This window comes from Budorcas taxicolor, chromosome 2 (genome assembly GCF_023091745.1).
Source record: "Budorcas taxicolor isolate Tak-1 chromosome 2, Takin1.1, whole genome shotgun sequence".
In the NCBI taxonomy this organism is placed as follows: Eukaryota; Metazoa; Chordata; class Mammalia; order Artiodactyla; family Bovidae; genus Budorcas; species Budorcas taxicolor.
In genome coordinates this window covers 106,473,822-106,497,942 of record NC_068911.1, presented here as the reverse complement: position 1 = coordinate 106,497,942, position 24,121 = coordinate 106,473,822, and the positions used below count along the sequence as shown (strand labels likewise).

General features: G+C 36.7%; 1 protein-coding gene, 1 non-coding gene and 1 pseudogene across 3 annotated transcripts in view; 1 reads left to right on the top strand and 2 right to left on the bottom strand.

Annotated features, from left to right (window-relative positions):
* Nucleotides 1–24,121, top strand: part of RAB3GAP1 (RAB3 GTPase activating protein catalytic subunit 1) — a 121,981-nt gene that overhangs the window by 73,020 nt on the left and 24,840 nt on the right. For both annotated transcript variants that reach the window (XM_052654549.1, XM_052654541.1), the window contains exons 9-17: nucleotides 1,054–1,135; nucleotides 6,380–6,448; nucleotides 7,721–7,794; nucleotides 10,345–10,437; nucleotides 10,853–11,022; nucleotides 13,344–13,433; nucleotides 14,325–14,497; nucleotides 15,830–15,884; nucleotides 16,742–17,113. In XM_052654549.1, coding sequence (XP_052510509.1) covers nucleotides 1,054–1,135; nucleotides 6,380–6,448; nucleotides 7,721–7,794; nucleotides 10,345–10,437; nucleotides 10,853–11,022; nucleotides 13,344–13,433; nucleotides 14,325–14,497; nucleotides 15,830–15,884; nucleotides 16,742–17,113 — 1,178 coding nt within the window. The remainder of the gene's footprint in view (nucleotides 1–1,053; nucleotides 1,136–6,379; nucleotides 6,449–7,720; nucleotides 7,795–10,344; nucleotides 10,438–10,852; nucleotides 11,023–13,343; nucleotides 13,434–14,324; nucleotides 14,498–15,829; nucleotides 15,885–16,741; nucleotides 17,114–24,121) is intronic.
* Nucleotides 19,779–19,850, bottom strand: TRNAS-GGA (transfer RNA serine (anticodon GGA)). The gene has a single exon. It is a non-coding gene; the product is annotated as a tRNA-Ser (tRNA).
* Nucleotides 22,196–23,008, bottom strand: LOC128062204 (ATP synthase subunit d, mitochondrial-like; annotated as a pseudogene).

Here is a 24,121-nt window from a genome sequence, read left to right as displayed (position 1 = left end):
CTCTTGTTGTGGCGCACAGGCTTAGTTGCTCTGTGGCATGTGGGATCTTCCCAGATCAGGGATCAAACCAGTGCCTCCTGCACACTGGTAGGTGGATTCTTCACCACTGAGCCACCGTGGAAGCCCTGGCTCACTGATTTTAAACATGTGCTTGTTATAAATTTTGAAGTTCTTTAATTCACATTTTATAATAAAACTAGTTATTTTGATCTCTGCTGTAAGCATTCTTTAGTTGAAAAAATGGAATGAATTGATTTGAGAAAATTTACTGACTCAAGTAATTGAACCATATTTATGCTAATTTTAATAATTTAGTTAGGGTATAGGTATTTGTCAAGCATGATTTTAGTGTATCTGTAAGTGTTCATAACCTAACAGTAGACATTAGTAATTCACAGTGTTGTGTGAATAATTAAAAACAACCATTTGTATTACTTTGAAGACAAATCTTTTTGACGTCTTTTAGAAGTGTTTATTCTTCAAGAGGGATGAAACTAACGGGTGATTTACCTTCTAAATTTTCCTCTAATCTCAGATACCATTCATAATGGAATGGAAATTCTTTTCTATGCTTCAGATACTTCCATGTACTGTCAGCTTAAAGTTTTATTAATGATGACTAATTTGGGCTATTCTGAAATTATTAACAGCAAAACTGATGAATGTAGATTGATGGTTAAATTTTTTAATACTTATTTAATTGTTCTTTTAGATAACATTAATCACATACCTAGAAAATCTTTTAAATTTACAAGAATAATATTCTCTTGAATAGTATTTAAGGACTGTTTCAGAAGGGTAAAATTTAGAATGCAGGCTTAAATACAGCACTTTACAAACAGGAATTAAATGTATCCTTTTACTATAACTTTCCTTGTTTTTTTACTCTAACATTCTTGGAGGAAGTCTAATATCTGACAGCTTGCTCTCTAACTTGCTGTGTCTTAATGTAGATAGTTTTAAATCTATAATCTCTCGAAAGGTTGACATAACTAAATTTAAATTCTTTATTTTCCGCTTTTGGCTAACTTGTGGAAATTTTTTTTTCTTTAGATATAGATGCCCTTGTAGGAGGAGAAGTGGGAGGCCTGGAATTTGGCAAGTTACCGTTTGGTGCCTGTGAAGATCCCATTAGGTGTGACTTTCATTATATCATTTGAATTATGGGACTTTAAAAATTCTATTTGATATTGATTTTACTGTGTTTTATAATACTGCAACCTCCTGGAATGAATGTAGTGCTGGAAATAGAGACCTACATGTAATAATCTGTCCATCTTTTTTTTTCCTCTGTAACTTAAGAAGTAAAAGAGGCTTTAAAGTAATATGTAAAACATACATAATACACTTCATGTATTCAGTTCAGTTCAGTTCAGTCGCTCAGTCGTGTCCGACTCTTTGCGACCCCATGAATTGTAGCACGCCAGGCCCCCTGTCCATCACCAACTCCTAGAGTTCACTCAGACTCATGTCCATCAGGTCAGTGATGCCATCCAGCCATCTCATCCTCTGTCGTCCCCTTCTCCTGCCCCCAATCCCTCCCAGCATCAGGGTCTTTTCCAGTGAGTCAACTCTTCGCATGAGGTGGCCAAAGTACTGGAGTTTCAGCTTCAGCATCATTCCTTCCAAAGAACACCCAGGACTGATCTCCTTTAGGACGGACTGGTTGGATCTCCTTGCAGTCCAAGGGACTCTCAAGAATCTTCTCCAACACCGCAGTTCAAAAGCATCAATTTTTCGGCACTCAGCCTTCTTCACAGTCCAGCTCTCACATCCATACATAACTACTGGAAAAACCATAGCCTTGACTAGACGGACCTTTGTTGGCAAAGTAATGTCTCCTCATGTATTAAGTATATATTGATATAATACATCAATGTAATATATAAAGTAGTATACAATAATTACATTAATACATTAATGTAATTAAGTGTATATTAATGCACTTAATGTATAAGGAATCACTTCCTTATAGAAGTGATTCTTGGCCTACTTTGGGGAAACATTTTAAATATTGAAAAGCACATTGTCATATAACACAAATTTTCATGTGTCCATCACCCAGAGTTAACAATTTTTTGCATTTTTCCTGGCCACTTTTTCACAATTAAGACTTAAATAAGAGACACAAAGGTGACCTTATAGGTTACCCAATTGCTTTTCTAGAAGAGCTACTGAACTTAAAAAAGAAGAATAAAAACAACTGTTTCATGAGAAAATGTAGGGGTTAGAAAACTTCATCACTGATAGCAAAATATTTGGAAAATATAAACAGTGCTTATATAAAAACTATCTAATTTGTTAAACTATTTGGTTATTTTAAAATATATATATATTCACATTTTGTCGTTCATTTGCTAAATTGTGTCCTACTCTGAGATCTCATTGACTGCAGCACGCCAGGCTTCCCTGTCCTTCACTATGTCCTGGAGTTTGCTCAAATTCATCATGTTCATTAAGTCAGTGATGCTATCTAACCACCTCATTCTCGGCTACCCTCTTCTCCTTTTGCCTTCTTCAATACTCTCACTTAAATGTAGAAATAATAATACTTTTAACTTAAAATCAGTTAAGGGAGACAGTAAAGTGTATATCTTTTAAAAATTGATATTTATTATATGTGCCAGACACTGTGCTAAGAGGAAGATCCTGAAGTAAATAAAACTGACAGATTCTTCCTTCTTGGCATTTGTAGTCTAATTAAATAAAATAGATGAACTAATCACCTAAGTAAACTTAGAATTATAAATTATGGAATAATTTGAAGGAAAAGTATAGAAAGTATTGACAGTAAAATGAGTGACTAGTTGAGATTTGTATGCCGTCAGTAAAGTTTTCTCAAAGGAAAGGGTATTTACTCTGAGTCTCAATTAGGGAAGAATTTAGCCAGGCAGAGAATGAGAGAACGACCATTCCAGATGCAGGGAAGAGCCTGTGCAAAGCACCTTGGTGCAGGAAAGAGCTTGGGAAGTCTACTGAAGGGAACGAATGGGGGCTCTCACGGCTAGAAAGCAGTGAGCAAGCAAGAAACGCTGCGGGGGTGGGTACAGATGCAATTGTGGCTCCAGTGGGGTCATTTATTTGAATTTTACTTAGAGAAGATTTTAGGGGGAGAGCAATAAACTGATCTGATAGAAGTGTGAAGGTTTTAATTATTAAATATTTCTTCCAAATCTATATCGTGATGAGGAGTCAGTCAGCAAAGGAACAAGTGATTGAAGGACACAGAAATAAGTTGAGGCTAAGATGGTGCGTGTGGCACACAATTTAAATCAGACTGATTAGCAAATATTGTGGGCACAATGCTTTTGAAAAGGCATCTTTAATAGTGAAAGAGGAAATGAAGAGCCTTTTTCATGATCTTGTCTCATTGTCAAAGAAATTTTTCTATAGTTAGAGGGAGAGGAGAGGACTTAATCATAAAAGCTTAGGAACTGAATTTGAGGTTCATACTTTAAAAAATTCAGTAGTGTATAGTTTTAAATTTCAAATCATTCTGATCATTTAAACAATATGATATCACATATTATTTGTGGTCATTTTTTACCTTAATTTTATTATGAATAATAAATTCATGTTTAGTGCAGAAAAAATGTAAAAATCGGCAAAACCCCTATGTTTAGTAGTCACATTGTCTAGTTGCAAACTGTAATAGTCAACTCTAATTCAAGCAAAAAAATCAGTTTATTGGGTAGATACTTAGTAACTCAAATGTTTAATTGGGACCATTGTAGAACCAGGCTCAGAAAATAGCCTTGAGCCAAGCCTGCCTAGTTGTCTGGTTCATAACCCGGGTTACACTGCATTGTTGTGGAGTCCTGGCCCACTGTGAATTCCTAACTGCTTACAGATTCAGATTCTCAGACTGCAGTTGCCAGTTAGTCAAGCATCACCGAAGAGCGGAGAAATGAAGTAATTGACCCTTTTGACTTCTGTATTCTCCAAACATAACAAGTGAGATCAGAATCTAGACAGGAGGAAAAAAAGATCACTAAATTTATAATCACCTACTCACAGGTGATCATGGACAACAGCTTGCTGTATGTGCTTCCGGCCATTTTTCATATGAATTAAGTGTGTATATGTACATGTTTATGTGTATATATGCAGCCGATCCCCCCAACACCACCCTCAAGTTGATTTGCTAGGAGAACTTGTAGGACTCAACATACAGCTGTGCTCATGCTTATTTACTAAGCAAAAGGATATGGTGCAAAAATCAACAAAGGGAAAAGGGATATGGGGTGAGGTCCAGAGCAAATGAAGGACAAACTTCATCTTCCCATGTAGTCACACAGGACACATTTAATTCCCCCAGCAATGAACTGTGACAGTATGTGTGAAAGGCTGTCTACCAGGGAAGCTCACTAGAGGTGCAGCACTTAGAAGTTTTAATCAGAGACTGGTCATGTAGGCTCCCTCTGGCTAGCATGTACCAGAAGAAAACCAGATGTTTCCATCAACCATGTTTTTGGCACAGGTAATTTAGGCACAATGAATGATAAGAACCCTCCTGAAATTCAAGTTCCCAGATGCCAAACCAGGGACTAGCCGCTTGCAAGGAATCCTTTCTCAGTGTTAGGCCTGGTATGGTAACTCTTTTCTGCAGTATTTTTATTTATTTTATAAATGTATGTCATCATACATTTTTTTGTGGCTTGTTATTCTGCAATTTAATTTTCATCTATAAAAAGAGGTCAGCAAACTATGACCTGTGGACCAAATCTGACCAGTGGCCTGTTTTTATATATATAATGAGCTAAATTACCATAGTTTAATGGGCTAAACTCTGGATGGTGAAACTGTAGCCCAAAAGATGTCCCTACAGTTAGCCCATGAATGTGCCTGGAATCTGTATGCACCGTGGATGGTCTTCATGGGGTTAGGTCTTGTTCATCCCATGCCCTTCCCAAGATGCACCCCTTCTAATGCAATGGAGCTTAGGGATCTGCTCAGCCTCCAGCAGAGCCTGCACCAGGCTTCCAGCAGATCTGCTCAGAATTTGATGCCTCTTAGCCAATCTACCCTTCATGGGTCTCCACCAGGGAAAGCCACCCCAAGCACACCAAAGGCTCAGGGGGTGAAGTCTCAACCCAAGAAAATTATAGCGGAAATCATCCTCCCCAACCTCGTGAGACAGTGAGACTTCCCCTCCCAGATCTCCTTCATCAGGAAGACTGGTGACGGTCAACCTCAAGGTCGAGCTGCACCAATGCCTCCAGATGATGGACCCCGAGAGCCTTAGAGAGCAGCTGTCCCCAACCTTTCTGGCACCAGAAACGGCGTTCATGGAAGACCAGGGTGGGGAATGGTTTCAGGATGATTCAAGCACATGACATTTATTATGTACTTTATTTCTATTATTATTATTATTACCTCAGATCCCTGGGTTGGAAAGATCCCTTGGAGAAGGGAATGGCAACCTACTCCAGTTTTCTTTCCTGGGAAATCCTGTGGACAGAGGAGCCTGGTGGGCTACAGTCCATGGAGTCACAAAGAGACATGACTTAGTGACCAAACAACAACAACAAGGGACTAAAAGTGGATTTACATTGTTGAGGGTTTTAAAAGAAAAAAACAAGAATATAGCAAACAATTGATACATGGCCCATAAAAAGCACAAAATACTTCCAGAGGGTCCTTTGTAGAGCCAATCCCTGAACTATATAAAAATGATATTTTCAAAATTGAGATATAACTTACGTACCACAAAAGTCACAATTTTAAAGTATACACTTTAGTGTTTTTAGGGTTCAGAGTTGTGCAACCATCATTAGTATCTAATTCCACAACATTTTCATTACCACAAAAAGAAACCCTTCGCCTCTTAACTATCACCACCCCCACCCCACCTCTCGCCCCCACCATCCCAGTCTCCCTAGAGCCTCTGGCTCTAGACTGATATTAATGTACTTTTTGCCTATATGGATTTTCCTTTTCCGGACATTTCATATAGGTTGGATTATACCATATGGGACCTTTTGTATCTGGCGTTTTCACTTAGCATCTTTTGGAGGTTGATCCACATTGTAGCGTGAATCAGTGTATCATTGCTTTTTGTGGCCATATAATACCCTGTCCTGTGGAATAGTGCTGCATTTTACTTAACTCATCAACTGACAAACATTTGGTTTACTTATACTTTTTGATTATTATGTATAGCATGGTTTTTTATTGCAGACATTAATATAAATATGCCATCATTTGCTAAACCAGGTGCTTGCAGTTTTATTATATTACAAATCATGAACATTTTTAGCATACTTTTTGGGGCATATTTCCAGTTATTTACTGAGAATACAATTCTAGAAGTAGAATTGTTGAATCAGAGTATATATACATTATTAAAGCTTCAGATATATTGTATGTTTTGTTTCAGTGAACTCCATTTAGCAACTACATGGCCTCATCTGACTGAAGGTATCATTGTGGATAATGATGTTTATTCGTAAGTATGTTAAAAATAGTACATTGAGAGTCACAGATTTCAAAAGACTAAACTAACTGCCCAGTGGGTTAGCAATTTTTCTTTGAATCAATTTCTGATATGGTTGTTTACTTTTGTTTTTAAAGATCAGTTTTTAGACTGACTGATGTATATTAGAAATGTGTTTTAAGCTGTAGACTTTGGAGACAGGATCCTTAGTTCCAGGGTAGTGAGCAGTGTGAATCTTACTTGGGCTTAGCAAAGATGTCTCTAGTTAGTTTGGGAGTCAGTGCATAATTCTGTTGGACTTTTTGTAGCTGGTAAGAACATTTGATAAGGACTTTTAAGAGATGATGGTCATTAAAATATGTAGGGAGAACATTTGATCATTCAGTGCCATAAATAACAAAACATCCATATCATATACTCCTGTGCAATGGAAAAATTGCACAGGAAAAAATTGAAAATTGCAGCGAGCCCTATCCCAGAAGAATGTGGGGAAAGAGGAATGTAATTTTGGTATCTTCTCATGCTTGATGCAAAACAGTAAGAAATAGGACACTTTTAAAAAAATAGTTAAAATAAATGTGTTCTATTTTCTGATGGTAAAAGTAACACAAGCTTTTAAAATCAGATAATTTAGATGGGTATAAAGAAGAAAGATTACCTACAATTCTGTTACTTAAAAAATAACCAGTTAGCATTTAAGGGTATTTCTTTTTAAAGTATAAATTTATATATTAATTTGCTTTATTCATAAATACAATTATTCATTAAATAGATGTAGATCTGTGTTGTCAATTTTTAAAGTACTGCATAATATCCCATTAAGCGAATGCAGCATAATCTGTTTAACTGAGAAAATGGGGTACTTGATCTTGTGCAAATTTTTATAGTTTTCTTTTTATTAATAAATACTGTAATAAAAAACAGATTAGGATTATTGTACATTTTTGCTTGTTTCTCATTTTGTTTTATTTATTTCTAAAATATTCTCATTAGGTTATCATTGTATGTTACCTGATCAGAATCATTTTTATGCTTTTTGATTAGTTTGTTCTGATTTTGGTTTTTCCTTTTGTACTTTTTTGTCTAAGAATTTTGTCTTAAGGTTTTATTTTTAAAAACTCATCTAAATGGTCTTCTGCATGTGAATAGCAGTAAGTTTAAGGGAGGCAAAATGGATTGCTTGTCCTTCTATATAATGTTTTCATTAAGACTACATTTTAATAAATTTATGAACTTTGCAGATTGCTGTAAGTAGGATCTTGTGTTTACCATTTTGCATTTTAGTGATTTGGATCCTATGCAGGCTCCCCACTGGTCTGTTAGAGTTCGAAAAGCTGATAATCCTCAGTGTTTACTAGGTAAGATATTTATGTTCCTTTCCCGAAATACCACGTATTTGTCTATTCTCCAGATCAGTAACACTGGATGTATTCTTCATACTTTATTTCACCTATCTGAAAATTTTTTTAAAGTTTTTTACATTGTGACCCCCTCAGTTAACATCATTAAAAATTAATCTTTGTCAACAGCAGTGACTCCTTCTGGTTATTCTTAAAGAATACTGGCAGACTTTCTTGTCATTTAGTTTTAACCAGTCTACACCTCAGAATTCTCTTGTGTTTTCCCAGGATCTGAGTTTTATTTTCCTAATGCTATATGTTGCTTCTTTTTTTCCTTCTGTGGCATACTCTGCTTCTTCCATTCTGGGTAGTGGAACCCCTTTTTGTCTTTTGTCATCCCTATATGCTTGCAGTATATGACAAGGATGAACACTGAATTTGATGATCTGATTAGAGCCTTTCTGTAGGGCTCTGTACTGTATCTGCAGATATTTTTTCTGATAGAGGAAAAGAGGTGTAAATAATCTTGTACATGTCATAGGGATATTTGAAGTGAAATAACAATATGTGAAAGTGAAAGTCACTCAGTCGTGTGTGACTCTTTGCAACCCCATGGACTATACAGTCCATTGAATTCACCAGGCCAATAACTGGAGTGGGTAGCCTTTCCCTTCTCCAGAGAATCTTCCCAACCCAGGGATCGAACCCAGGTCTCCTGCATTGCAAGCAGATTCTTTTCCAGCTGAGCCACAAGGGAAGCCCAAGACTTCTGGAATGGGTAGTCTATCCCTTCTCCAGCAGATCTTCCTGACCCAGGGATCAAACCAGGGTCTCCTGCATTGCAGGCAGATTCTTTACCAACTGAGCTATCAGGGAAACCCTGATATAACATTACAGAAATGTATTTGTATAACATTTAAAACATATAGAACATTTCTGTAACATTATAGAAATGTTATAACATTATAAAAATACTTTTAAAACTATCATTCACTCTTCAGGTCAAAATTATTATATCCCATATCTAGAATTATCTTTCTCTTCCTGCTTTTGTAGATAATGTCTTCTTCATGAAGTCTTCTGAAACCATCTCCTCTTTTCAGTCTTTTTCTCATATTTAGTGGATGTGAAAATTATTTTCTCCATTTCTGTGTTCATGCATGCCACATTTATTTCATACAGTGTAATACATTGCCATTCAGCTGATAGAGTTATTACTAAATATTTATTGATGACAGTTTTGGGGCATTTCCGTAAAGCTTTTTTTCCTGAGCTCTGTATCATTCATCATGTTATTCATTAAATGCTAATTAGCATTTACGTATATAAGGTAAAATTCCTGCCATCTTTGTCTTGAGGTATAGGGAAGTAGTGAGGCTTCCCTGGTGGCTCAGTGGTAAAGAATCTGCCAGCCAATGCAGGAGACGCTGAAGACGTGAGTTTGACCCCTGGGTTGGGAAGATGCCTTGGAGAATAAATGGCTACACACCAGTATTCATGCCTAGGAAATTCCATGAGCAGAGGAGCCTGGCAGGCTTTCCAGGAGGTTGCAGAGAGTCAGACACAACTTGGTGACTAAAACAATAAGAACATTGGGAGGTGGGTAGAGGGTTGATAGGAAATGTTTTAGAGTTGGATAGACCTTGTTTTAAATCCTAGATCCACCAACTGCATGAGAAAAGATACTATTTATCTTATTCAGGCCAATAGTAAGTGCTTAATGTTACTGTCCAATTATTTTTCCTTTCATTCTAGGGGGAATTATAAGAAAAAACTTTTAATATCCTGGGACATAGAGGGAAAGTAAAAGCAAGGCTACCTTTGAAATGGGATTAAGTTTTTGCCTTGGGTGGAGAAACTGAATGGTTCTTTTTCTTTCTTTTTTTTTAATGTCAAACTTAATGCATTTTTATGACCAGAATTGCAACAAGAGTGGCAGATGTCTCTCATTTTTTTTTTGTACTGGGTCAAGACTAATCTCATGGCCCTGCTCAGACGTCAGCCTCTTGACTGGAAGGGCAGGCAGATCATGCAAGAGTTCAGTATTTTTTTTTAAATTTCTATTAGAATATAGTTGCTTTATAATGTGTTTCTGTTATAGCATAGTGAATCAGTTACATGTATACATATATCTCTTTTAAAATTTCTTTCCTTAAAAAAAAATAAATAAATAAAATAAAATAAAATTTCTTTCCTACTTAGGTCAGTGAAGAGCACTGAGTAGAGTTCCCTTGAATGTTTTTTTTTTCCTGCCATATGTTGAAAGTGAAAGTGAAGTCGCTCAGTCATGTCTGACTCTGCGATGCTATGGACTATACCCTGCCAGGCTCCTCCATCCATGGGATTTTCCAGGCAAGAATACTGGAGTGGGTTGCTATTTCCTTCTCCAGGAGATCTTCCCGACTCAGGGGTTGAACTCAGATCTCCCGCACCACAGACTCTACCATCTGAACCACCAGGAAAGCAATATGTTAGTTAATAGCTTTTGTGAAAAGACATGTATATTTATGTATAGGACTGACTTCTTTCAGTTACGTTTCAAAAATGAGTAACATTTTTTCTGTGTAGGTGATTTTGTCACTGAATTTTTTAAAATTTGCCGTCGAAAGGAGTCAACTGATGAGATTCTTGGACGATCCACATTTGAGGAAGAAGGGAGAGGTGACTTTTTCTCTTTTTTAAAGTTATTTTCAACTGTCTAACTCTTTCACACATTTTCCAGCAGCTCTTCATCTATTTTTCTCATTCAGGTTATATTAGGGAATCACGTTTTGATGAACTAAACAGCTACCATTTTCTCTTGGCTATACCCTGAGCTTAAAACATTGTGTGATTAATAAGAAAATGTAAAATATTTTTAAAAACAGAGTTTTAGAGGTTTATTTTTGAAGTTCCTGGGCAGAAATTGTTACACCTTTGTTAATCATGCATCTATATAAAGCTGAACATGTGTATTAATGAAAAGTCACTGATGAAAAGAGTGACTAAAGTATTCTGTACAGTCATCAGTTTATTCATCACTTTAACCTGCTAAGGTTGATGTTGTAATATGTATTCATTTCTATTCTTTTTATAGAAATTGCTGATATAACTCATGCTTTATCAAAGTTGACAGAGCCTGCACCGGTTCCAATTCATAAATTATCAGTCTCTAACATGGTGCACACTGCAAAGAAGAAAATACGGAAACACAGAGGTGTGGAAGAATCACCACTGAATAATGATGTCCTCAATACTATTCTTTTGGTAACTAAATGTAATGTTTTTATGTGTCTGTATGCGCACTCATTTATTGTCTATTCAGTCCTATCTGTGTGGCAGGTACTATATGGGGATATAAAATGAGTAAAACACAGTCTCCACATTCAGAGTTGCCACTGGTGTAGTGGGAATAATGAAAATGAACAATAATTATAATACTGTGTTACATGTAAGAATTCTGGCCAAGGGCCTGTGAGAACACAGCAGAGGGGTGCATCTGTCTGTCTGAGCAGTGGGAATCAGGGAGAGCTTCACAAAGAGGGGACAGTTGAGCTAGTCATAAATGGATGAAGGTTTAGAAGTGGACGAATTGCAGAGGCCTGAGAGAGCATGTCGGATAATCTGGTAGATTGCAGGGTACTTCCCAGAGAGGGGTCAGGGATGAGACTGAAGAGTAGCTGGTGAAGCGCTTGCTGAAGCATGGGACTTCATCTTACAGTTTAATGCCACTTTAAGCAGGAGGTTGACATGATCAAAATGGTATTCTTGAAAACTTTGTAGCAAGTACTAGAAGGGGCTAGGGTGTCTCCTAGGTATAGGTTGGTGGAACAGGTCCAGCCCAGGAACCATATACACCAAGGTTAATCCTGATTTGTTGTTTGACTTTGAACAAGCCATTTAACTTCAGTGGCTACATCTGAAGTGAATCTAATAAAAGCCTGTGAGGTTGTTGGATGCATTAAAGGACCTTCTGTTACACTGGTATTTAATAGAACTTCGCTAAATCATAGCTATTCTTACTATAATTGTAGTTACAATCTTACTTCTGACAGCCTGTGCATTAAGACATTCTTGGGAAAAAGCTTTAAGAGTAGTGTAATGAAAAGAATATAGGACTTGAAAACTTCAAGTTAATTTTAGCCCTGCTATTTATCTGAGCAAGACTTTGTAGCCAGATTTTTAGTTTGTTTATTTATAAGAGATGTGGGCACTGATACATAGCTCACGTAGTGGTATGAAAATAGGATACTGTGTATAAATGTGCTTACTAGTGGATGTTGACACTTGGTTGTTCCTCTCCTTAAGAAGAAAAATCTCTTCAACGTATTCTGTTCAGTTCATTTCAGTTCAGTGGGTCAGTCATGTCCGACTGTTTGCGACCCCATGAATCGCAGCACGCCAGGCCTCCCTGTCCATCACCAACTCCTGGAGTTCACCCAAACTCATGTCCATCGAGTCGGTGATGCCATCCAGCCATCTGATCCTCTGTCGTCCCCTTCTCCTGCCCCCAATCCCTCCCAGCATCAGAGTCTTTTCCAGTGAGTCAAATCTTTGCATGAGGTGGCCAGAGTATTGGAGTTTCAGCTTTAGCATCAGTCCTTCCAATGAACACCCAGGACTGATCTTCTTTAGGATGGACTGGTTGGATCTCCTTGCAGTCCAAGGGACTCTCAAGAGTCTTTTCCAACACCACAGTTCAAAAGCATCAATTCTTTGGCGCTCAGCTTTCTTCACAGTCCAGCTCTAACATCCATACACGACCACTGGAAAAATCTCTTGAGCCTGTTCTGTTCAGTTCTGTAGTACATGGCAAAGTATGCAAAGGAATTACATGTCAGCGGTACCACAAAACACTTGGGGAGATTAGTGATTAAAGGATTGAAAATAAATTTCTGTAGAGAAGGCCCCATAAGGATATATCCTTAAGAGATTTTATTCCAATTATGTAGCTCAGTTGTATGCACTGCAGTTTTTTTTTTTAACCACTCTGCACACCCTCACATATGCACCCTCACCCTCACATAAATCCTCACATGTATTAACAGAAATCATGTAGAAAAGATACATCGGTCATTACAGGTTTAGTCTGCTTTCCACTTTCTGTAAGTAGCTCGTAAGATAAAATTATGGGTCTTTAATGTCATACTTGTAGCATTTCGTATATGAAAACCTGTGGGTTGTATTTCTCTATGGAGCCTCACAAGTGTTTAGGTGTTTAAAATTTTTCTTTTATAATTTTATCTATTTAATAATAACACTTTTAAAAAATTTAATGACCTTGGATGAGCCTGAAATCATAGTGCACAGATTCTGGTTTTGCATTTTGTGAACTAAACAATTCACAGAACCTGGTGGTTACATTTAAGAAAAATCTGATTTTAAAATTGACTAGTCACTCTGTTTTTTGGAGAAAAATAGAAAATAATTGAGATAGTGTAGAACCAACTGGCCAATACAGTAAGAGCATTCTCATTGATTTAAAAACACAAGTGTTAAAATGTCAAATGGTGTTTATAAGAGTTACAAAAGTCTGCAAAGTAATAAATTTCATTGAAAATGTGATTATTTTCTTTCTTTCCCCTAAGTTCTTATTCCCTGATGCTGCTTCTGAGAAACCATTAGATGGGACTTCTTCAACAGACAATAGTAATCCTCCACTAGAGAGTGAAGAATATGTAAGTTAATTAATGTTAAATATTTTAAATGCATTGAATTTCTAGGGATTTTGCTATATTTCTAGCAACAGTCATGAGATCTACCTCACAACGACTACTGTAAACAGTTTTATGTCTCTATACCTGTCATTTAAGCTCATCCTCAGTTTAACAAAGACTTGGATGAGGAAAACATGATAATTTTCTAGCATTCAGTATAAAACTTTCTCTGTTGTGAAATAAGGATCTTTTTATTGTAAAGATCACCTTAGGAAAACTTGAGTGACGATCATGGCCTCCATTCAGTGACCTACTATAGAACGTTAACATAGGTACATATTTTGGGTAAAAGAAGTTTTCTGGAAATAATGAAAAAATATACTGTGTATGGATTATAGGATATCCTTCAGTTTAAATTTTTCATAAGTCATCAAATTTATGTTTTGCAATAGATTCTTCTTTGTATTTCAAAACTAGACAGAGAGTAGAAAATTCTTTAATAGAGTAACATGTAAAATGAAGTAAAATTTTCATGTTTTCCTTTTTGAAGTCTTTGATAAATTGAGAAATAAGTTTAAATGACTGGTGTAGAGATATATCAAATTGTTAACAATACTGTTAGGAAGTGATTTCATGATATAACACATAAATTTAGAGTATATCTTAAAGATTTCACAGAAGAAACTTAAAGCTGTACCTTTAGCCTCACTAAAATATAGTGTCACATTTTGATCCTTGTAGAGATCGTGAAAACATGGAGCTGCCTAAGAAAAATTGAGGCAATAATGTTTTAGACATTTGATAAAAGCCTGATTAATTTCAGGTATTAAAATCTCTACCTACACAGTTTCTGATTATACATGTAAATATATTGTTAACAAGTTTTGTTTGTTTCTATTTTGTTAAATTTAGAATCTCTACAATCAGTTCAAATCTGCACCGTCTGATAGTTTAACATACAAGTTGGCTTTGTGTCTTTGTATGATCAATTTCTACCATGGAGGACTGAAAGGAGTGGCACATCTCTGGCAGGAATTTGTTCTTGAAATGCGTTTCAGATGGGAAAACAACTTTCTGATTCCAGGGTAATAATTTCAGTTCCCGATTGTAGAGATAGTATTTTTATTTGTTCACAAAATTTGACTTTCTGACTCATTATAATTCTCCTCTTGTAGGAAATCTGCCCCAAGAAAATGATAAGAAACTTAGGATATGATTTCTGTTCATTGGTGTTCACTATAGTAGGAAGAAAAAATTAAGTATCAGACATTAAGTTAGTTCAGTCACTCAGTCATCTCTGACTCTTTGTGACCCCATGAACTGCAGCACGCCAGGCTTCCCTGTCCGTCACCAACTCCCGGAGTCTACTCAAACTCATGTCCATTGGGTCGGTGATGCCACCTGACCATCTCATCCTCTGTCGTCCCCTTCTCCTCCCACCTTAGATCTTTCCCAGCATCAGGGTCTTTTCCAATAAAGGGTGGTTAAATAAATCATCATGTATTTCTATAATGGAGAGTTTTTTCCCAAGAATCCCTGTTAACATAGAAGATGATCACAATATTTGTAGTAAAGTAGACTGTAGTGTTAATGTATACAGTGCTTTCAACTATGCTAATAGAGAATATTAGAAAATATAGAGAAATATGTATAGAAAAATAATTGGAAAGAAATATAACAAAATGTTAACAGTAGTTTAGTTGAAGGGAAAACATCTTTAGAGTTCAGAAGTTTGGGTGTTAAATATTACCTATAATTTTTTTATATAGCTTATGTTGACATTTCATTTAAAGAGTTTAGCATATATGTTGATACTGTATAGATTACTGTTCATTTGCCCATCCTACTCAAACTAAGGGAAGAGACTCATGATATTGGTAATACAAAGTGGTAACTGATCCAAAAATGTTTACTCCTAAGTCATTTGCCAGCCTCTACTTAACTGGATTCTCTCTTGGCTAATTACTGGGAACCACCTCATTTAGAGTAGAGGAAATCCAGGCTCCCTTCAGCAAAAGAGAAGTGGAGATCAATGGATTTTATATTGAGAATCTACCATAATGATTGAGAACTGAATAAATAGTATAACTTCCTTTGTAGTGTTTGAAAGACTGCATGCTAGCTACTTCCTAGGGTGGATTTCAAGGCCTTAAATTTTTTAAGTTTCTGTTAGCTTGAGAGCTGTCACTACTTTGCTGTTGCGTTTTGTCTCTTGTACTTGCTGTTGGTAAATTATGGACTAGGAGAATGAAATAAATTTTGATCTTTTAATTTTATTTGCTCCATCTAAGTTGCCTAATTTGTAGAAGTCTAGTTTTGCTCTCTTATCTATGTGGTTTAAATATATGGTGGTATAAAAATATGCATATCTGAAGCATTTCCACTGATAAGCTTTTTTCTACTCCTTTATTTGATAGATTAGCAAGTGGACCCCCGGATCTGAGATGCTGTTTACTACATCAGAAGCTACAGGTAAAAATTTCCCAGTGGCAGTATATAATTTGTGACAGTGGTTAGGTCAAGTTATTCTGACATTAAATATAATAATAGATTATAAGCTGTTTTCATTACAGGTTATTTCATTTCATTTCATTATAGGTTACTTAAGTCACTGTCATTCACACCAAGGTCCAGGGAAAGGGTGGAGACTGAAAATATTCAGGCACTGGATAAATTTTTACTGTAACTGTAACTGGTGAAACAGCAGTTTCCTCAGTCCTTGTCCTTGCAAAGGGAAAAATTCATTCGAGAGATAAAGAGCAGTTTTAAGCAGCAGCAGTTTTATTAAGCAAAGAGAACATAAGCTCCCATGAAAGGATGAGAATAGGCAGTCTAGAAACCAGAAACTGCCCTGAAGTGGGGGTAGGGTTGGTTTTTCAGAGTGGTAGAAATTCTCTTCCTGTGTCTTGTGTTATTTGATAAGTTGATTGACAGCTTTAGCTTATATAACTGGTATCCTTGTGTACAGGTGTTTACCCATAAGCACCCAAGCAAAACCCACAGAGGGCAGGCAAAAACTGCAATGCTTGTTTATTACAAACACAGTGTGATGAGCCCTGGGTTATTACTTTGAGTCACCTTTTAGGTCTTGGTGCACCTGTGCTGGCAGTTTTTGTCTAGCTTACTCCTAATAAGGCTGGTAACTTAGGGATCCTTGACCACAAAAGCCAGGGTCTCTGGGTATGTTCTGATCACCAGTGTCCAGGAAGGGGAAGGAAAAATAACTGTCCAGGATATGGCTGGGATCCATGCATATCTGACTAACAATTCATATATAATAATAAATACAATAATAAAATAATAAATAATTTTGTTTCTGTTTTCTTAAGATGTTAAATTGTTGTATTGAAAGAAAGAAGGCACGTGATGAGGGGAGAAAGACAAGTCCTTCAGATAATGTGACTAATACATATTCAGGGGATGCTGGAAAATCTGGAGATCAGCTGGGGCCAGATAATTTGAGAGAGGCAGATAAGGACAAAGGAGAGGTGGGAAAATCATGGGATTCTTGGAGTGACAGCGAGGAAGAGTTTTTTGAATGCTTAAGTGATACTGAAGAACTTAAGGGAAATGGACAAGAGAGTGGCAAGAAAGGAGGACCTAAGGAGATGGCAAGTTTAAAGCCTGAAGGACGACTCCATCAGCATGGGAAACTCACACTGCTGCATAATGGAGAACCTCTCTACATTCCAGTGACCCAGGTGGGACGGGGACTGGTTCTTTAAGTTGTATTGTTGTTGTTGCTTTTATAACTTTATCCTAGTAGGAGATGATTACTTTGGATAAAGACACTTCTTTAAACAGTCTGTGTCTAAAGATCTATAGATTTGAAATCTAAATAAACTATTGGGGTTTTTAGGTCTACTATTTGTGCAGCTGAGAAATGTTTTGAAGTTTCAGTAGATAGTACTTCATCATGTATACAGTGACCTGTTAGTTCTTCGGGTGTTTAAAAAAAAACAAAACCCAGAAATATTGGTGGGAAGAACAAAAGTAAAAATGCTTGATTTATGTAATTAGTTCTTATCTGTTCAATATGTAGTTTGAACACATTTTATACCATTAGGAAATGGAACAGCAGCAGCTCAAGACCTAAGGAAGAGCAATGGTTTTGGGGTTTTTTTGCATAGGTAATAAGTATGTTTTATTGTAAAAATCTGAATCTAGAAAAAGTGAAAGTCACCACCCATTAATTCCAGTTAACTGTAGAAATAACCATTATTATTGGTTAGGGTTATAGTTTTTTATACCTATTTCTATGCATTGATGTATGTACACATATGCATATGGTACATGGTTGTGTTGATTTTTAAAAATCTGTGTATTGATATGTAGCTTTTTAACCTAAAAGCGTGAAGATCTCTTCATGTCATTACATACAGATCTACTTCATCTCTTTAATTGTTGTATAATACTCCATAGCCTGGAAGAGCCATAGTTTATTTTAACTCTTCCTCTCTTAATGCATAATGTTATTTGAAGCTTATTGCTATTATCATGCTACAGTATAAATTCTTGTTTTTCAGTATTATCTGTTTCACATACTAGTGTTTCTCCAAGGGAGATATGGAATTTCTATATAAACAAATATATAAGATATAAAATTCCTCTTCAAAAGGGCTGTACCTACTTTATACCCCATCATTGATGAGTATAGGAATAAGGGAATACCACTATCTCCCCAACTTTCTTTTCATACTTCCTTCCATATATATGTGTTGAGTACATAGTATATGCCAGCCACTGTCTTTGGACTATAGGATTTTAGTAGCAAAATTGTATGGTACGTTTCTTGAGCTCATGTTACTTGTATTCATCTTTTAATTTTTTATAAAAAACTGACATTACCAGTTGTAAAAGCTTTTGCAAATATGATGGGCAGAAGTGGTATCTCAATGTTCTAGATTGTATTTCTCTGATTTTTGATGAACCTTAGTGTCTTTTTTAATATGTTTACAGCTATCCTTCCCTGTAAGTTGTATTCCATTTTTCTTTTAGGTTGATGCTCTATTCTTATTGATTTATATGAGTCCTTTATATTTTAAATATAAATAATCTGTTATATACATGTATATGTTTTCTCCTAGTTATTTTAAAAACATGTCTATTTACTTACCTATTGAGTTATAAATTATAACTAAAGTGCACAAACTTAAAGTGAATAGTTTGAGTTTTTTCATATTTAGAGACCCATTTAACTACTACTCATATCAAGATACAGAAAATTCTCATCATTCTAGAATAGCAATGATCAATAGAACTTTCTTTGAAGATGAACCTGAGTATTTTGTGCTATCCAGTACTATAGCCATTATCTATCTATATGTAGCTGTTGAGTACTTGAAATGTGGCTAGTGCAACTAAGAAACTGAATTTTTTATTTAATTTCCTAAAATTTAAATAGCCAGATGTATGGAATGCCATAGCCTAGTATTCCCCTCCAGGTTAACTGTTTTTATAACTTTTATCAGCATAGGTTAGTTTTACCAGTTTTTGAATATCATCAGTGGAATCATACTTTGCTTGCTCTTTGTGTATAAATGGAATTGTGTACACTTGTGTTGTCCATTTTTAACTACCATCTGTGAGATTCATCCATGTCATGACATGAATCAATATTTGTGCGTGTTTTATTACTTTATAGTATTCTATGAATATGCCACTCAATTCTTACAGTATATTGTTTATCCATTCGCCTGTTGGCTTCCCTGGTGGCTCAGTTGATAAAGCGTCTGCCTGCAGTATGGGTGACCTGGGTTTGATCCCTGGGTTGGGAAGAACCCCTGGAGAAGGAAATGGCAACCCACTCCAGAATTCTTGCCTGGAGAATGCCATGGACAGAGGAGCCTGGTAGGCTACAGTCCATGGGGTCACAAAGAGTTGGACACGACTGAGTGACTAACTTTCACTTTTTTTCATTCACCTGTTGATGGAATTTGAATTGTTTATAGCTAAAGTCATTATAAATAAATGAACATTCTTAAAAGTTGAATATTTCTTTTGGATATATTCTTAAGAGTAGAATTATTGGGCCATGTGGTAGCAATATGTTTGAATTTCAGTAGATATTGCTAAACAGTCTCCCAAAGTGGTTGAATTAATTTATATTCCCTCAACAGTACAAAATAATTGTGGTTTATGCCACATAATCACTTATAATTGGTTTGTCAGGGGTCCCAGCACCACTCCTAGGTTTGACGATTTGCTGGGAGGACTTATGAAGTGAAGTAAAGTGAAGTCAAGTCACTCAGTCGTGTCCAACTCTTTGCGACCCCATGGACTGTAGCCTACCAGGCTCCTCTCTGTCCATGGGATTCTCCAGGCAAGAGTACTGGAGCAGGTTGCCATTTACTTCTCCAGGGGATCTTCCCAACCCAGGGATTGAACCCAGGTCTCCCGCATTCCAGGCAGACGCTCTAACCTCTGAGCCACTAGGGAAGCTGCTAGGGAGGACTTATAGGACTCAGCATATAATCATGCTCACAGCTGTAACTTAATACAGCAAAGGGATGCAAAGCAAAATCAGAAGAAAGGAAATGGCACATGGGACAAATTTCAGAGGATATCAAGCACAAGCTTCCAAGAGTCTCCTTGCAGTATAGTCAAACAAGATGCACTTAACTCCAGCAATTGGTTGTGACCACATGTAAATGTTGTCTACCAGGGAAACTTGTCAGGGGCTCAGTGGTCAGGGTTTTTATTGGGGCTGGTCACATGGCACCTTCTGCCTAGCATGTGCCAAAATTCCAGACTCCCAGAAGGAAAGTAGATGTTTAGCATAAACTATATTGTGTGCACAAAATTTAGGCATGTTGTTGTTGTTTAGTCTCTAAATCATGCCTGACTTTAGTGACCCCATGGATTGTAGCCCACCAGGCTCCTCTATCCATGTGATATCCCAGGCAAGAATACTGGAATGAGTTGCCATTTCTTTCTCCAGGGGATCTTCCCAACCCAGGGATCAAACCCAGGTCTCCTGTGTCTCCTGCATTGCAGGAGGATTCTTCACCACTGAGCCACCAGGCATAATAAACCGTTTTTATCAGTTTTGAATATGGTGGGACTCTGCCAAAATTCCTGTTTCCAGAAGCCAGCCAAGCCAGCCAACTTTGCAAACAGGCCTTTCTGAGGAGAGTAATCTGAGGCCTGCTATGTTAACTCTTCTCTGCACACATTTTTTTTTTTTAAGGTATTTTGTGATGCTTTAATGAAAGGAAATATATGTAATACATTTTTCATTATTGAGCAACTGTAGGAATTCACTAAAGAAATACCTCAACCACAAACATATAGCATGGATAAAAGAAAATAAGTTAGGGCATATAACTAATAAACAAAAGATCTATTATTAATATTAGACATAGTATTTTAAGGCAAAGCAATATTTTAGATTAAGTTGACTGCATAATATAAACAGAATAATACACAAGTCACAATTTAATAGATATTCAAGAAGAAATAAAACAAAAATCATAGTATGTGATTATAACATCCCTTCCTTATTTTTATTTTTTTTAACTTTTAATTGAAGCATCATATTTTTACTATGTTTTTATTTTTTATGATTTTTACAAATATTTTGTTTATTTTAGTGAAACTGGTACAGACACTGTCTATTTAAAACCCATATCCCGGCCAAAAAGGATAAATAAAGTAAAAAAGAGCAGTGTTCTGCACGAATAACTTTTAACTGCTGAGGAAAACTAGATCTTTTCTGGGATCTTCTGACAAGATTTTTCTTTCATCTTAAAATGCTTCTCTTCAGTGAATCCATCTCTGGAGTTAGTCATTATTCTCTGTCATTTTGACTCCAACTGGATATTCCTCTTCTTTTGGTCCAGACCCTCAGATTTTAAAAGTAGCTTCAAGTTAAGGAAAGGTCATTTTCCACAGTTCTGTTTTCCGAAAAACTTCCATCTCCCACTGAAATTCATAGTCCAGGAGTGAAGCAGTCACATGCTAGAACTTCAGGGCCAATTGGAAATTCATTAGGAACGCTTGCATTAGTCGATCTTCTTTATCACAAGCCTGCAAATGCATAGTCCTGGAAAGGCGGAATCTCTATGCACACCTGTAATTTTTAAAAAGGAGAGGGGGCTGAGGTTTGATCACCAAAAATCAACACAATGAAAAGAAACAATAATGAATAATGGACACTAGAATTCAAATTACCAGATGTTTTAAAGAGATGGGGTGCTAGTTTTCAATTCTGTTTTGAACACCACATTACAAAATAACTATTTTTTTAAAAAGGATTAAAGGGAAAGAAAAAAAAAAGAATATCTAAACCGTTGAATGACCCCCTGTTTGTTATTGATAAACTTCAATCACATCTTCCTCCATTCCCAGTTCTTTTGGAGTGTGATTATCAGCAATTCTCTGACCTTCAAAGAGAAACCTGAGTGAATTCATGGGAACTCTCTGTCTTTGATAGTATATGATTCTTTGAGTTTCTTGAGATGTGTTGTCATTTTCACTTTGAAGTGAATCTCACTGCTATCTTGTCCAATGACTCTGAGTTTAATGTATTCTCCTTCCTTATCCCCCAAGTCCTTGAAGGTTTTGCTTCCTGGTCAGACATGGTGATGGTGGCTTCCCCCGGGGTCTCCGCACATCAGCGGCCTCGGGTAGGTAGAACCTCACTCCGAGATTTACAGCTCCGTCTCTCTACCCGATAGTACAACACAACGGCCGGAGGGGCTTCTCTACGCCTTCTCTATGTTATTATTTTTAATGTACACAGTTTATAATTCAAGGGCCAGAGCTTTCTCCCAGACTCAAGTTTATAAATTCTCAATTGACTTGTGAGGCCAGTAGGAGTACTTCTTGTCTAATTTGGTTTCTGGAGAGACTTCATTCAAGTCCTTAGTGGTCAGCTGATCAAATGGAATTATGTTCCTCATCTTCTCCAACTCTTTCTCATAGTCCTGAATCCTCGTCTTTGCGAGAGACAAAAACTCAGCACAGCTTTTCACGTCTTCTTTTCTTTAGCGTCCACCTGGGCAGTGTGTTTATCCTCTGATATAGGAACCTTTGGACTTCCTTGGTATCTCAGCTGGTAAAGAGTCTGCCTGCAATGCAAGAGACCCTGGTTCGATTCCTGAGTCAGGAAGATCCCCTGGAGAAGGGATCGGCTACTGATTCCAGTATTCTTGGGCTTCCCCTGGTGGCTCGGTGGGTAGAGTCCACGTGCAATGCTGGAGACCTGAGTTCGATCCCTGGGTTAGGAAGTTCCCCTGGAGGAGGGCATGGCAACTCCAGTATTCTTGCCTGGAGAATCCCCATGGACAGTGAAGTCTGGCAGGCTACGATCCATGGGGTTGCAAAGAGCTGGACTGAGCAACTAAGCACAGCAGAGGAAACTTTAGGGCATTAAACTTCTTCTCAAAGTCATCCACCAAGCTAGCTTTTGCCACGTTTGCCTTGTAGTAAGCCCAGTCGATGGCAGGTGGCTTCTCAGGCAGAGTAGCCAACCTGGAAGTGAGGGTCTTATTCCAGGACTTCAAGGAGTTAGCCACGGCCTTCTGGTTTCAGGGGATGATCTCCCCAAAAGCTATCTAGTCAGTGGCTTTTAGAGCAAGTTTCCATCCAGCCATCTTAAGAACCTTCACCAACCCCAGGTGGCCCACTAATTGGAGGATAATTGCTTCACAATATTGTGTTAGTTTCTGCCATGTATCAGCATGAATCAGCCGTAGGCATACATATGTCCACTCCCTTCTCTGTACTCTTCATGATTTCAATCATTTTAATTTTTGCCTTTCTGGTGGTTTGGTACTATCTTATGTTTTTTCTTCTCTGATGAATAATAATACTGAATACATTTTCATATATTTATTGCCCATTTGGATATTTTCCTGGTGAAGTGCCTGTTCAAGACCTTTACCTATTTTTCAAAAGTTAGTTGTCTTTTTTCTTATTGCTTTATAAGAATTCTTCACATATTTTCAGTCTGAGTCCTTAGTTATATGTGTATATGTGTGTGTGTGTGTAACAATTTCTCCTAGTCTGTGCATTGCTTATTCACTTTCTTAATGATGCTTTTTGTTGAATAGACATTCTTAATTTTAATAAAGTCTGATCTACCAATATTTTTCTAATGTAGATACTGCTTTTGTGTCCCATTAAGAAATTAACTACTCTGAGGTCCTGGAGATACTCTTGTGTTTTCTTCTGGAAGGTTTATAGTTTTGCCCATCGTATTTATGTTTGTGATCCATCTTAGACTGACTGTGCTTGGTGTGGGGAAGAGGTTAAGATTCTCTTTTTCTATAAGGATGTACAGTTGTTTCCAACACCATTATTAAAAAGACCTACCTTTTTCCATGGAGTGGCAGTGATGTTTTTGTCATAAATCATGTGACTGTGTGTGTGTTGGTTTATTTCTGGACTGTTCTGTTAGCCCCTTTGTTTATCCTTGTGTCAGTAATGTACTGTTCTTATTACTGTAGCTTTATAAAAATCTTTCTGTCTTGTAGTATAACTTTTCTGACTTTGTTCTTCAAGATTATCTTGGCTGTTCTTTTCATTTTTATGTAAATTTGGAAAACTATCAGTTTCCACATACAAAATTATCCTGCTGAGGTTTTAATTTATTTATCAAATTAGATTTAGCATTGCATTGAATTGGAGAGAATTGACATCTTAACAATATTGAGTCTCATGACCACGAAATGTCTTTCATTTTATTTAATGTTTCTTTTACTTTC